This window comes from Parasteatoda tepidariorum, chromosome 10 (assembly GCF_043381705.1).
Source record: "Parasteatoda tepidariorum isolate YZ-2023 chromosome 10, CAS_Ptep_4.0, whole genome shotgun sequence".
Taxonomy (NCBI): Eukaryota; Metazoa; Arthropoda; class Arachnida; order Araneae; family Theridiidae; genus Parasteatoda; species Parasteatoda tepidariorum.
In genome coordinates this window covers 58,541,972-58,558,471 of record NC_092213.1, presented here as the reverse complement: position 1 = coordinate 58,558,471, position 16,500 = coordinate 58,541,972, and the positions used below count along the sequence as shown (strand labels likewise).

The 16,500-nt window shown below is 25.9% G+C and overlaps 1 protein-coding gene across 1 annotated transcript in view; it reads left to right on the top strand.

The window, feature by feature from the left end:
• Positions 1–15,413, top strand: part of LOC107436124 (pruning defect 1) — a 24,361-nt gene extending 8,948 nt beyond the window's left edge. The window contains exons 6-16 of the mRNA XM_071187115.1: positions 1,628–2,589; positions 3,964–4,033; positions 4,135–4,290; positions 4,375–4,460; positions 6,319–6,451; positions 7,962–8,128; positions 8,618–8,680; positions 9,596–9,761; positions 11,062–11,238; positions 12,198–12,317; positions 15,120–15,413. Of these exons, the coding sequence (XP_071043216.1) occupies positions 1,628–2,589; positions 3,964–4,033; positions 4,135–4,290; positions 4,375–4,460; positions 6,319–6,451; positions 7,962–8,128; positions 8,618–8,680; positions 9,596–9,761; positions 11,062–11,238; positions 12,198–12,317; positions 15,120–15,239 (2,220 nt within the window). The 3' untranslated portion in view covers positions 15,240–15,413. The remainder of the gene's footprint in view (positions 1–1,627; positions 2,590–3,963; positions 4,034–4,134; positions 4,291–4,374; positions 4,461–6,318; positions 6,452–7,961; positions 8,129–8,617; positions 8,681–9,595; positions 9,762–11,061; positions 11,239–12,197; positions 12,318–15,119) is intronic.
• Positions 15,414–16,500: the final 1,087 nt, after the last annotated feature.

Sequence of the window (16,500 nt, the reverse complement as noted above, 5' to 3'; positions counted from 1 at the left end):
AGAAAAACCTAGACAGTCCCCTGGTTTTGTGTTGTTTAACCATAATATTCTGAAACTGTTTCTACAAAAAAAATGCTTACAATTTTATAAAAATTTTTATTGTTTTTCTCTTTACTTGTGTGTCTTGTTTATTCCTTTTGGCCTGACGAATGAAATTAATTTTTAATCAACAGATCGATAAATCAAAATCAATCTTATTTGGCAGATCTGAAGGAGAAATAATAAACGGAACTGAATGACAGCACTTATGTGAATGTAGATCTAAATAAGAAATAGTACTATAATTTGAATGAAATCTGATATATTTTTTGTCTTAACTTGTGCATTCCACATATTTTTTGTTTTTTTTTTAATATTATCTAATTAATCCAGTTTGCCTTATTTATATTCAATGTGGAATAAACCATTTCTAATTTCAAATTATTCATCGTTAATACACTTGGGTGAGGAATAAATTTGTTAATCAAAATTTAAAAAACAAGATTTAGTGATTTTATTTTTTTAACTTTTGTGATATTTATGCCTTTTATTGAGACTTGGTCTTCTATTGACATTGATTGTTAGTTCATAAAACAAATATAGTACAAAAAAGTTAGGGAATTATGCTTAAGTGATTACGGTACAAATAGTCTCTGTAGAGGTACTAATATTATAAAGTAGTTCTGCATGTAAAACTTTTATTATCAAAATTTCAATTTGAAAATTATAAATTGTAAACAGTGATTTTAATATATCACAATACAAAAAAAAAAATTCAAAAATAACTTATTATGATATAAAACTTGGAATGTTATTTAATGCAATTAAAAAAAAAACATGCTTTACTTTAATATTAAATATAAACATGTTTGTTATTTAGATGAAAAAGTAAATCAGGTGTTTAAATAAATTATTTAAAATATATCTGAACTGAATAAATATATTAGCACCGAAATTTTTAATTCAAAAAATTACATTTAATACCTTACTAAAAAACTTATTTTGTTTTTAATTTGGTTCACTTAGAGTCATAATTAAAACTGATTATTATAATTAAGGATTCAATTATTTTTTGTCATAATTTGAATGTTTATTTATTTAAGTAATTTCTAAAATTATTGCCATATTTCAGTTTTTTTATAGAGCCATCATTTCAGTAAAAGACAAGTATCACAATATTCAGTTTTATTTGTCTTTTAGTTAATATTATTGTCTTTAAGTTAATATTGCTGGATTAAAGATACTATGTTTTTTTTTAAAACTAATTTTGCTCTTACATAGTATGGATAGGGATATTAATGAGACCTTCATTATAAAACAGCTATTACATTAAAATTATTTATCATTAACATAATTTTCATTATTTCTGAAATTGTTGACATATTTCAATTTTTTTGATAAAACTAAGCATTTTAGCAAAAAACAAGCATCACAATATTCAATTTCATTTGTCTTTAGGATAATATTGGATGAATAAAGATACTATGTTTTTTAATTAATTTTGCACATATGTTGTATGGATAGGAATATTAATGAGGCAGCTATTATAAAACATTCTAACATGTTTTATAATAGTGCTATTACATTCGAAAGAAAAACAATTGTGCTAGTGTTCCTTAGTTTTCTAAAATGTTTGGAATGATTATAGGAGTCACTCCCACCAGCCAAAACTATTACAGTGCTGGATTCGAACCTTCTACCCTGTGATAATGCTGCAGAAGTCACAAGTGATTTTATTGGTGCAGACAAATCCCCTTCCAGTGATCATGAATTCAGCTCCTCATCTGAATTGCACATATTAAGTTTGAATGAAAGTGATTGCACTAAAAGCATTACAACTCCATCTGAAGAATTTGAAATGATTTCTCATTACGTCAATTTAGAAACAAAAAGTGAGACAAAGGAAAGTGAGGAACTTGAAGTAGTGAGGACAAAAGTTGTGAGAAGAGTGAAAAAAACAAAACTTGATTCTCCTATGTGTCCTGATTTGTCAACCTCTGAATCTAAAATCCAATCTTCTGGTGATTCAAGTTCCTCTCTTGAAAACCGTTTAAGTAAAGCTACCATGGACTCGGGTTTATGCTTAGAGACGCCCTGCTCATCTGAAAACGATTTTTCAGATGACACAAAGAGCTTGGATAATCATCAAATGTCTTTCCACATTGAGGAGTTGCAGCAGGACATAAATGTAACTTTTTCAACACCCAAGAAGTCAAGCGTACCAGATTTGCCTTGTGCAATTTCTTCAGATTGCAAAAACTCAGAAGAAAGAGGTGTACCAGAAGGTCAGGAAGATCCAGTTGATGCAGGATGCAACTTTGATAATTCGCCAAATCGATTGCCGTTACAGCTTGGTGACGATGGTAATGATAGCAATGAAGAACTTGAAGAAGAGGAGGAGGAAGAAATATCAATTTATGATATGCATAAAACATCACCCATTAAACATTGTGATTCATTATCCTTTGAATTGGAAAATGCTGACAAGATGTCACTTCATAAGGCTGGAATGCATCCAGATGCCCACTTTGAAACTTCTAATGGTGTCGATATTGTTCAAGAAGAGATGGCAAAAATAGCATTAGAAGCTCCGGAACCTTTGAATTTGAAGTATGTATGGTTTATGTTTACAGTTGCTTATATGTAATTTATTTTCTTAAATTTTATAAATATTAATTAATTATCATAAAATTTTTAATTAAGCACTCCCCAAATAAGAAACTGGATTTGCAGACTTGTAGAAAAGCAATAATTATTTGAAATCAAGTTGAAATGTGTGTACATTCAAATTTTAACAAAAAGTTTTTAAATTCGTGTGTTAAAAAAGACATTTTATTTCAAAAGCTGATTTGAATTAAAGCTTAAAATAGAGAAGTAGATCTTTTATCCTACTTTCTCATTGATGATGTGTTATAAAATTTGAATTACATATTCAAAAATTTATCTGGCATAATATTTTGCTCTGATTTATATGTTATCACCTGTATTCTGATTATTATTCCTTTTCTGTTTATCATACATCTAAAAACATTAAACTTCAATTTAGTTTTCCATAATCGAGTATTTCAAAATATGCTTTCTATGCATATTTTGAATACCTCTATAAAGTTAAATTATAATGCATGAGTATTAATGGTTGGAGTATTTTTATTTATTTAAGGAAAGAATTGTGATCCTATTTAAATTGTTTTGTCGCTTATGTGATTTGTATAGACTATGTTGCAAGTTCATGTCTGGAATGTTCAAATAGATTTTTTTTTTAAATACTAAATTTTTTATTTAGAAAAGTTAAATATATGTTTTTTTAATTTTATTAATTATATTTTTTTCTCAAGTTGACATTTACGAGTAATATTTCAACTCAATTAAGTTTTACATTTATTAATTGTTAATTTTTGTTCTTTGAAATGGCTAATGGCATCTTGGCTTATATGTCTTTTTAAAAAACGGAGTGATAATTATTAACTTAAATTTATTTTTAAGCCTACTCCCTACCCCTAAATAAAGAAAGTAATTTTCTTTTCACGTCTTTTTGAAAGAAAAAGCAACATGCTTTTCTATAATAGGTCTAAATTATTAATCTAATTCAATATTTATCAATTTTATTTGTTTTTATGCTATTTATTTTAAATTTCATTTTATTACTTTATGTTTAAAATATAATCAATAAGAATATAATATTCCTTTTTTTTTCCTCCCTCTGTTTTTCTTTTTTTGGATGCAGGGATTCCAAATCTGTACAGTGAGTATTAAATAGTTGTGGATAAAAAATTCTGTTTACAAATAGCTAGAATTAGATTAGATATAATAATAAAAATCTGCTAACCTTTTTTTTTTCCTTTTCTTTTTCCATATGACACAGTTATTGCAAGTTTATAGTAGATGTAATACAGTAATTTGCATGACAATTCAAACGCTTTTTGTGTCATTTCTTATTAAAACTTCCTAAAATTGTAACTAAAATTTTTTCCCCATTCTTTTCAGCGTAACAAACAATATTCTTCTCTACTTCTTAGTTGAAGTATTTGAAAATGAAGAAGAAGAATTTTATAAGGTATTTGTATTTTTAAAATTCAGTTATAACAGTAAATTTTATTATTATTTTTGTAACTATGTTGTTGTTGTTTTTTTAAATCTTTGTATGTTTTATTATAGCTTTATCCTGGATACTCAAATTTTACTGAAGGTTTCTCACAGAGAATTTACTTCCTACTATCAAATAAGAGTGCTTACTTCATCCAGCCTGGTAATGATGTACAAAAATTCTTTAAGTGTAGTAGTCTTAGGTATTGCGATATTAACTACATTAATGTAAGTATTCTTTTTAAAAAAATATTTTTAATTCAATCAAAATTCTGTGATTCCATTCTTTTATAAATATTTCATTATTATTAGGTTGATTTGAATTATCAAGGCTTTAAGTTAATATCAAGAGATAAGGAAGCTTTTCCGTTGCACACAGCTGATGCTGAGTTAACCAGGTAGATATTATGTAATTTTTTTTGTGTAAGTTTAATAATATTTTAAGATTGATGCAAATTTATTTATATTGTCAATTTTTAAACATATTAGTCACATTTTTTAGTTTAAAAACTTAACTTAACTTAAACATTCCTTAAATTTAATTGTTTATATATATAAGCTGACGATAAAGGGACTGTAACACATGATCCGTCAACCACTAAGGATATTTAAGGTTACCACTGTGGTCAATGCGAGCCAGGTGCAGAATTTGTATAGACCAGCCATTGCTGGTATTCGAACCCTCTATCCCCTGAGTCACCACAGCTCTTAAATTTCTTGTTTTGCTAATGTTAATTATTATTATTATTTTACTATTTTTATATTTGAAATTTTGGGCAGAACCAATGCTTTCATTTCGCGTTGTAAAAATTCATCTGCTGCTAAAAATACTATCATTTAATAAGGTGGTATCAATTTAATAGCACAAAGTAGTCAAAGCATTGCTGAACAAAAAGTTATGATATCTTTCAAATTGAAGTTCTATTAAATATAGGTATAGTATATTAGACACCATAGTATATTAGACACCATTTAAAGGAAAACTGCAGCTATAGTATATATCCGAAAGTATTAAAAATACCAAATGAAGTATACGAAAAAAATTAATTTATTAATATGGAGGTACCTAAAATTCATCAGGATTAACTATTTCAGTAAAGAATGAAAAATGTATCAGTGTTATACTATTTACGCCCGGTGGCTGAGTGGTAGTGCCTCACGCTCCCGTGCCACAGGTCCTTTGTTCGATCCTCAGGCAGGGCAAGGTTGACTCAGTCTTTCATCCCTTCAGTGGGCAATAAATGAGTATCAAGCATGCTTGGGAGCTAAACACTGGGGGTTCCGCATTGGGATGACCACCTGCCCGGAATATGTGCTCCTGCACCCCAGAGCCCAAGGTCAAGAAAACTGAGATGGGCACAGTAGGTCTTGGCCCTCTATGGGCTGTTGTGCCACTGTGTTTAGTTTTTTTAGTCAAGTTATGCTATTTAACATTTAATATACTAAGTAACAAGATGATGCATATTGCCAAGTGAGTGTCACTTCCCCCCCAAAATGCTGTCATGATATAAGAACGTGCTATCAAATTTGGTGCAAGTGTAAATGATAATGAAAAACAAACTTCTATAATTTCATTCTTCAGAAGCATACATTTGTATTTTTACATTATTCAGGGTTCCCATGGGTCAGGGAGAACAGGGAAAACCTGGAGTTGTCAGGGAATTTTATTTTAATTTCAAAAATCAAGGAATAGTCAGGTAAAGTTAAAATTTTTTTACAAAAACCTGGAAAATTCCTATATCATACCTGGAAAATAACCAGTCTTAAAATTGCCAGTAATAGTAATCAGTTATTGAGATTTTGTATAAATAATTCTTACATCTATTACAATTATTTGTTATAAAATTTCACATAACAAATAAAAGAATTAGAGTTTTCTGATGAAAATATGGTCTCAATTTTCATTGAAATTTACCTGGTATACCTGGAAAAGTCAGGGAATTATTTTTGCAAATTGACCCTGCAAATTAACCCTGTTATTTTTTTAGTATGAGTAATTTCAATATATTATTAAAGTAGGCCTTTGTTTTCTTTTATATTAAATTAAATATTAATGTTTTTGTTGTTTACTTGTTATACATATTATATATCTATATCTATAATTTTTTATTATCGTTTAATCAAAACTTGTTTTTTCTATGGAATATTCCTTTATGATGAAGCAACTTCCTAAATTCCTGGTTAAATAAGAGTCTATTGTAAAGTGATGATGAAAATTTTTTTTTAAATATCTAAATGTCATATTACTTTTTCTAGGGATATACTTTCCAACTTAGAATTAGGAATCCGAAAGTTTATTCCTAAGTTACCTCTTCCATCAGTTTACACCAATGCAGAAATCCAGACTTACCTTTTGTCCAAGTTTTTAGCCTCTCAACTAGACTGTGATGTAAGAAATGATTTGCATTAATTGTTTGTTAATTCATTTTTCAAATATCACTATTAAATTGTTCAAAACCAAAACAATTCTGTTTTTACTCACTCTTTGTTATTTGATTTTTTGACATTTATTTCAAATACACCATTAAAGTTGCCACAATGCTGTTTGAAACACCACAATGAAGTTGTCAGAATTGAAATAAATATGTTTCCATTCAATATTTGCTATTTTAATGTTATATCATTTATTTCGAGCACTGCAATTAAATTGGTTTAAGAGAAATTGGTATTATTAGTTAGTCTAAGCTTTGAATCCTACTTTTCTATTGTGTATTTGATTGTATTACAAACTATTGACAGATGGCCGTTGGCTTTCAGTTGTTTGTGTACCAGATTGAACACAAGGTTTTAAAAGATTGCTTACAGTCAACTTTTTTTTTAGTTGCAAAATGCATTTTGGAATTTCAACCAATAATTCAATTTCATAATAAATAAAATTAATGAAGTTTTAAACAACATCCTTATTTTTTATAAGTTGAGATATTTTGTAAATAAAATGACTGAAAATGTGCATTATACATGTCATTATTTTAGCAAATACGCAGTCTTTTTTCAAATTTATTTATGAAAAAATTGCGTTTAATTCGAAAATTAGTTTTTAAAAATGATCTTGCATTTTATATTGATCTTTTTTCAATGTTTGTCTATTATGGATGGATGGATGTTATAGGCTTTTCTATTTTTAAATTTACCAATTATGACATAAGTTGTTCTGAATGTTATTAATGAAAAGAAATATGAAATATAAACCCCGCAGAAAATAAATAAAAGAAAATAAAACAAATATTTAAAATATATACCCTTATTTAAAATATTATTTTTAAAAAAAACGTTTTATAGTAAGTTTTTTTAAAAAATTACAATAAAACTATAGAGATTTAAACCTTTGCAATAAAGATAAACTTAAAAGTAGGTATCAATTTCTTCATTTTAATTGATTTTTGAATAATGTCTTGATATGAAAAGTACTAAATTAAAATTATAGCTGGAAAAAAATAGTGACCATTAGTTCTTTTGTGAAATGAAATAAATTTTAATTTTATTTACTGAAACAAATTTATTGCTCTAAACATCCGTACTAATTTGCATTCACTACAGAAATTTCATTTACAGAATTTTTGTGTTTTTTATTCTTGGATTAAATGTAGTTTTTTAAAACAATTAATATAGTACACAATTTTGATTAATAATTATGAATTCCAATTTAATATTGCTGTGTTCAAATTTCTTCTAAATGTGAAAATCTTGTCTTTAAACTTAATGCAGAACCAATGCTTTAATTATGCAGTTATTTTTTAAGTAGAAGTTTGGAATTTAATTGTCTTAATTAGTTTATTGTCCCTTTTATTATTGAGTTGGAAATAAAAATAAATATTTTTTCTTTCTAATGATAACTTTTGTTTATAATTGTATATTAATAATTTGTAATTTTATTTATATCTTGTTTAATTTTATCATAGCTTTCAAAGATAGTCATACATCATTATGTGCTTGCAAGATGGGAAGATTATACTTCATCAAGTGTAACTCCTTCAGGTCCTATTTATCAAGACTACCTAATGTATAGGCATAAATTTGTGAAAGAAAATAAAGCAACTTCCTGGAAGCCAGCATTCTTTCTTTTGAAGTAAGTAAATTGATGTTAAAAATTTAACAAATTATTTAAAAAAATACTTCATGCATTTTATACTTTAATTTATGTGAAATTATTTTGTTATGATTTTTTTTTTAAATGAGAGTTATTTTTACTTTTATTAAAGGAAACTTGACAAATTCATTATGAGTCTTCTAATTTTTATATTATGAATATTATTTTACTAACATCTTACGATATATATGCGTTTTTTTTTTTTTTCAAACTATTTTAAACTTTTTCATGATTTTAGAAATTATTCAAGATTATTAGTAATAGAGGAAATGAGATCCGTTGAGTATTTAAATCATGTAAATAATTAAAGTAAACTGCTATTAATCTTTGATTTAGACCTAATTACACAATAATGTTAATTCTGTATATACTTTTGATTGTTCAAGCTTTTTACTAACATCTTTTATTATTTAGTGGCAGTTATTTATAATCTTTTTCTTAGTTTTAATGCATCTATTAATTTTGTAGGGGTGGTGTTTTGTATTGTATGGAAACAGAGAAAAGTAAACCTTTGTTCTTTATTCAAATGTGGTAAGTAGATTTTTATGTAACAACAATATTCTAATAAATATCTTCTAATGGTATAAATGTTCTTTCTTTTAAACTCTGCAAATTTTGTTATGACTGCAAACAGATTTATTTTTTTTAATTATTTATGTTATAAAATATTTTTTAAAGTGTTAATCTTCATAAAATTTATTTTATTTATTTATAAATTTTATTCATATATTTTTATTTATACATTACATTATTTTTGTTTAGATATTTATTTTTGCTTTTGTTAAGATATTTGACTGGGTGATCATAAATAAGCTTTATTGATTTCATTGTTGTATTCATTAGTGTAGGAGTTTAAGGTGTGTTCTACAGGTAAACTAGTAGGCCGCTAATATTATTGCAGATGACAATTAGTAGTGTGAATTTCATGGATGATGAACTTGTTAACCATTAAGTTAATTTTTACTTGATCACATTTAATTATTTATTTTTTATTAAATCTTTCAATCTTCTTAAACTGTTAACTAAACTATTGTTTAATGAAATTTAGTTGTTTATTTTTTATTAATTCCTTTAGTGTTCTTAAACTACTAACTAAACTATTGCAAATTAACTAACCTAAAGCAATTGCTTAATCACATTTAATTTTTTATTAATTCCTTTAGTGTTCTTAAACTGTTAATGAAACTATTGCGAATCAACTAACTTAAAACTATTGCTTAATCACATTTAATTGTTTAATTTTTATTAATTCTTTTAATGTTCTTAAACTGTTAACTAAACTATTACACATTGACTTACTTAAAACTATTGCGTAATCACATTTAATTGTTTAGTTTTCTTTATTGTAAAAAATTTCATGAAATTTATTTTATTTGTCGGAACTTTACATTTTACATTTAACTATTATTTATATCATATTTGTTTATTTTTTATAAATTCTTGCAGTGCACCCCATTGTCGAGGATGTCGCAGAATTCATTTGTTAAATCGTCCTCATGCATTTGAAATCATACGTTCCAATTCTGATTCTCTCCAGTTGGCAGCATCAGATACCCTCGAAGCTTCTAAATGGCTGCAGTTTTTCCTTGAAAGTGTTTCTTTGGCTGGACATGTAGGCAAATTTAATATTCGTAGGAGACTATATGTTTCAATTATAAGAGTTTATTAGTTAAAGTCTTTAAATGTTACTTGCATGTTTGATTATATATTGTTCTTTTTTTGAAATACATTATATTTATTATATATATGCTGCAGTTTTTCCTTGAAAGCGTTTCTTTGGTTGGACATGTAAGCAAATTTTATTTTCCTAGGAAACTTTAAGTGTTTAAATTATAAGAGTTTATTATCATATTTAATTTTGTATTATTCATTTAAGATATTTTTAAAACTTAATTCGAATATGTAATTATTAATAATAGTAACACTCTAATTGGTTAATTAACTGCACTCTAATTTTCTTATGACTGGTCACATTAAGAGGAAAAATGAATTTATCTAAAATGGTCAAAAAGTTTGTACTTTAGTACTGTCTAACAGTATTTAGTACTGCATAATAGGTATTTACTTTAGATGAAAAATGAATTTATCTAAAATGGTCAAAAAGTTTGTACTTTAGTACTGCCTAACTGTATTTAGTACTGCATTATAGGTATATACTTTAGATAAACTTATTAATTTAGATACACTTATTAACTAAATTTAGATAAACTTATTAATACCCTTGTATATTAATAAGTTTATCTAAATTTAGTTTTGTAAATCATGTATAATTTTAAATAATTTTTATATTAATTTCTATTCCATTTTCTCAGAATACATTCTCTCTAATAAAAGTTAAAGGAAATTATTACCTATTATGTTTGCTTTAATGATTTTTATATATAAAAAATAGTTCTTACTTAAAAATTGACCCTTGTACATTAATTAGTTTATATAAATCTTATTTTGTAAATCATGTATAATTTTAAATAATTTTTAATTTGATTTCTATTCCATTTTCTTAGGAGGCATTCTCTTTTATAATAGTTTTCTCTTTCCTATTATGTTACCTATTACCAATTAATGATTTTTATATATTTAGAGTCTCTCATATTGTATCTGATAATCTAACTCCATTGATTTGGCAATACTTGTTTCTGAAATTTAATATTCACTTGATTTGCAGTAGTCAAATTTAAACAAGCATTATTATTAGCAATAAATTCATAACATTTTCTTCATAAATTTTGAATGTTAATGAAGCATAGTTACCCTTACTATTCCAAAGAATTTGTCTTGAAGACAAAACACACTTAGAAATAATTATTATGAAATTATTATTCATTATCCGTTTGTTGTTTAAATATTCATTTCATACTATTATTTATGATATACCAATCAATGTTTTTAAAATAATGTTTTTTAAATTTTAGTTTATTGATGCTGATAGAAATATCCAAAGACCTGCCTGTATTATCCTGGTGAATGATAAAATAGTTATTACCGTAGAAAATACTCGCAAAGGCAACTTTAATCTTCTTGCAAAAGGAAATATCTGTGATTTAGTAACAGTATTTATTGATCATGTTACTCCTAATTTTATCATGCTGGTAAGTATTATTACTGTTGTTCACAATTTAGCATCGGAACTCAGTTAATTCTTACATTATATTTGCTTATTGCAAATTTTATTAGAAATATGTATGCTGTTCTTATTAATATGCTTTTAAATATCTATAAACCAAATTATTTTAAATTAATAATAATACAAATAAATACAACGTGCAGCCAAACTGTCTCACAGCCCTTAATAGCCTTCAGAAAAATAACATTTTCCTCCTGCATAGTATCTTATTTTATTATTAACCGACGTTGAACAGCTGACTTAATTCAAGTTAACGACTATCGATGTTCAACTCCGTAGACTTGTAATTTTGAACCCAACCCAGGAGACCAGAAAATTCTTTACGTTAGCATTAGGACAAACTAGCCTTTGCGGAGTACTTTTTGATGGAATAATTAAATTGCCAAAAATATAAATTAAATTGCCCATTGGAAACTAATATTCATTATTCTATAAGTTATGTGGTTAATAAGTTTTGTATATTGTGATCCTAGGAGAATTTATGAATCATAAATTTGATTGCTAACTAGTTAGTAAATTTCTTAACTATATATTTGTTTCTAAGCATATTAGTTTAGAGTAAATAAATAATTATATATTAGTTTTAATTATTATAAATAAATTATAAAACATAGAAATTTTGTTAAAAACTTAAGATAATATGTTGGTACTTTAATATACATATTTATTTATAGTTATTGAGGTGTAATAAGCTTTTTAAGTCGAATTTTTCTGTGTGCATCCCCTCTTCAGGTAAATAAAGAATTGCGACACTTTAGAAAGCATTTTACTTTCCTTATCCATTTTACAAAGATTAAGGTATCAAAGTTATACTTTACTTTAGATAATTTTGATTATTAAAATTTTATGGTGTTGTTACATTCATATATTTTTTTTTATATGAAGCCATTCTTTAATTGAGCAATAAATGTAATTATTCTCCAGGAATTTGAGATTGCTGAAGCGAGTAAAAGTTGCGGTGAATGGCTTATCTATTTTGAATCTTTGGAAGAGAAAGATACATTTTTGGACGTAATCAATCAAATATGGTCTGATTTACGCCAAGTAAGTTGAACTACTTTTCCTGTTGTTTTTTAAGTAATTATAAATTTCAATAAATTTGAATTATTTAATAATGAAAATTAATTAAATTATTATGTATTTCAAGTTATTTTTACTTCTTCTGCATAATACTTTTATTCATAATTTTAGCATAGTGTTATATTTTATTTGAGTCTATTATGCATTTTTTTTTCACTTAAGATATCTTTCCTAGCTTTAAAACTTTTAAAAGAACACATAATATAAAAAATTTTACCTGTTAAAGGTTAACATTTCCCTAATTAATAGAAAATCAATTTTTTGTACACTTTACAGAGTTTAGTAATAAATAAGGAATATAAATTTCCAAAAAATTATAGTTGAAGTAGAGTATATGGAACTCTGCCGAGTCCACACTACTTAGATAATTGTGGGAAAAAATTTCCCCTAAACATGTAAAGAATATGCTTTACTAGAAAGTTTAGCCCCTTTTAGCAATCCCTACAATTCCTTTGCAGTCATATTTTTTACAATAAACAGATTGTTGTATCAAAATTTGTTAAATTAAAAGACCTTAAGCTTTTTATTGATTTATTTTCACAAATTTAGTTGCTGATTCTATTGGGATAAAAATGTAAACTTTATCATTTTACTTCTTTACGTTTTGGTTATTGTAAAATCTCACTAAATATTTTTTTCAAATGAATTATTCAGCTTTAGTCAAAAAAGTTAAGTCTCAATATTGAATTAATTTAAAAATTCATGGATTTAATTTAAAATTCAAGGATTTAATTGCTTATTTTGACTGAATACAGTTTTACATGAAATTTACAGTAAAAGTAAGCATAACTTGTGTACAATTTAATAATTATAAAACAGCAACTTAAACAAATGTATCACAATAAGATAATATTATAAGATTACTTTAAAATACTAAAGAAACAATACCTTTAAGATATTTAGTTTTGAATAGTTATCAAAGTGTTAAGTCTTTTGGCTCTTAATAATAATCAAAATAAAAAGGTTATATTAACAGATAATAATATTAAGAAGGGATGATAAATAAATATTACTGGTAAAGTCTAGAAAATTAGGAATAAATAAATTAACATATAAATGCCATTTTACTTTTTTTTATTTTATGCTATTGTCAATCAAAGATATTGTAAACTTTTTTATTATTAAGAATTAAATTATATCATGTGATTTTTCTGTTCAATAAAATATAAAATGTTAAGATGACAATTATCTTTTTAAAGATGATAGATACATATTTTTTAATGGATTTTTTTAGCTAAAACAATTATTTATGAAGAAAAACATTGAAAATGTTCTGAATATTTCTTTTTCTCTTAACTTTTTTTTAATTCAAACTACTTAATCTTTTTTTTAATGTAAAAAAGATGTGATTAAAACTAGTTGTTTTTTATTGAATGACATGAAGCAAAATGATAAGCCATATTTTCAAATAGTGTAAGAGATTTTTTAAATAAAAAAGCACTTCAATTTTCATATGGCGGCTTAAATTCTGTATTGTGCCGCTATCAAATCGAGATTCTGGAAATTTGCAAAGTACATGTAAAGATTTGTAACAGCATGCCAACTTAGTGATTGGAAGTGAACTTTGTTAAATGCTGGTTATCAAAAAGATACAAGAATAGTTATCAAACTAGAAATATGATACTTCATAATAATTGAGAACATATGGTTTTTTAAAATATTGACTGTAGGGCAATTAAAAGAGAGGTTTGCTAAGTAAAGTGCTTAGGATTGATAGTTATAATGAAAATTCAGATTGGTCACCTAAAACATTCTTCTATAAATCATCTTAAATATAAATAAATATTTTGTTTTATTAATTTTTCTTAATTTGTTAACAAAATGTACTTGCTTCAGCAGTATATGTTTTGAAGGTCCGATGACACTGGGAAGATTTGCCTAGCCATCGTGCAAGAACGACTTGCAAAATTTTTAAACGCTCCAGTTGTACAGTTGGTGAAAATGTTGCTCACATTGATGATTAAGAGCTGGGGATCATGAATTTGATCATTCCATTGATCAAATAAACAAAGATGATTGTGCTCCGGAAAAATCCGGATTTTTCGCTGACCGCGATCCGGAAGTTTCCGGAAATCCAAGGTCCAGAAGTTTCAAAAATCACTGATCACATTTATATATAAAAATTCTTGTATATTTTATTTAAAAATATTAGAACTAGAATTTATGCTTGACATCTCTTTCATTTGTAAATATTTTTTCTGGTAGAATAATAAATGTGATCACAAATAAAAGTAAACATAATTATTCATTTAAACTATTCTGGAAAATATGAATGATTTAAATTTATTAAGACATTAATTTTTTGAAATGCATCGTTAATGATTTTACTCAAGAAATTTTCATGATTTGAGTTAGGCTCACAATCACTCCTGAATAAATGCAATGTATACGCAACAAGATCTACATTGAATCTGTCATGATTGAAAGTCCTCTCCTTGGTTGTGGTGTGCAAGTTTGGAGGGAGAGGTACCAGTTCAGGTGTTATCCGCATCATTTGACTGTGGTCAAAATAATGTGGCATTGAAAGATAGAGCCCTGAAAAATCGAATTAGTACTTGGTAATGGTTGAGTGATGCATGATGTAAGAAAAGAATAAACACTCGACTGTTGTGATTTTTACAGTACCTAATTAGAGACATGTACCCCTTAGAAAAAGTATGCCTTATAACACAAGTCCTTTAAATGAATTGGGTTTTAATCTTCTCGAATGTATAAATCTTAATTTTAATATCAAACTTTTATAGCTTCTTTTTCATTTGCTTACAGGTCCCTCTCAGTATTGAACCCCTTAAAGACTTATATTTATTGAAACGATATCGCTTAGTAGCAGAGGAGTTGAGCATTGAAAAGTTAGCACTTCAAGACTTTTGTGCAGATGAGCAGTAGAAAAGCCTTCTTAGATAACTTGCTAGCATAATCAATTAACCAAAGATCGTGTGATACGTTCAAGCTTCAAAACACTTTTTCGGTGCACTCATCTACGAGCGCTTCATTCATCAATCTCAGTAGGGATTTATAGGCATTATTCAAAGTTTATTTATACCTATCTATTGCATGGGATTGGCAACTTTTATGATATCTTTTACTTAATGGTATGATCCATTTCTTCAAATATGATTATTACTTCATGAAATGTTTAAATGATTGCTTACAAATTATTTTATAAATGATAATCATTTAAGAATAAGGTAAAACAAGACTATTTAAACAAATATTTATAATTATGCTAAAAAAATATTACTTAAATGAGCATTACAACTATTTAAATAATTTACTTTTACTAAAATATGTAATAATATAAAAATATTTTTAAATTAAAAGATCTTTAATTTCGATTGTTTATAAAAAGTAGAAATATGTATTTTGAAAGTTACATTTGCTTAGAAATAATATTTTTCAAAGTCTTTAGGTTAAGTTTCAATGAAGCATTAGTCACTGTTGGGCTAGCAAAAGAGTCAGGAGTCATATTCAAACATAATAAGTACAAGTCTAAAGTTCTGATTTTTTATATACCTTATTATGTTTATGATTTGAACTAAGAAAGTTGCATAATATTATGTTATTTTATGTTGACTTTTCTAATTTGTCCTAGAAAAAGATAACCCTGATGGGTTTATAATATATATAAATGTAAAATCTGTCTCTGTCTGTATGTATGATCATTAATAACTGGAGAACAGGAGCACTATTTTAGATTGTTTTTTTTATTTATTTATTTTAGCATTTTTTAAATTTTTTAGAGGTGGTCTATAAACAATCACCTCTTTCCAGCATTATGTTGTACAGGATAAGTATCAAAAATATGAAATTTTATTGATAAAAAAAGTCTTTGATTAGAAAAAATAAAATTATATATTGAAACCTGCACTGTCAAGGAAGCCGCATTTTTGCAAAATATTTAAAAGATATAAGCAGACAAAACTACTAGAAACAAATATGCAGTCTAAGATTACACAAGATTAAACAAATATATTTCACTGTCAGTTATAATATTAAATATAAATGTACCTATTATTCATCCATACGGCGTTTCAATTCCAAGACTCTTAAACTTATTAAATTCTAATACTAAAGCATTTTAATGCCAACTATTAATAATAATAATTAGTTGTTCACAAATTTTTTACTTTTCCACAAATTTTTTACT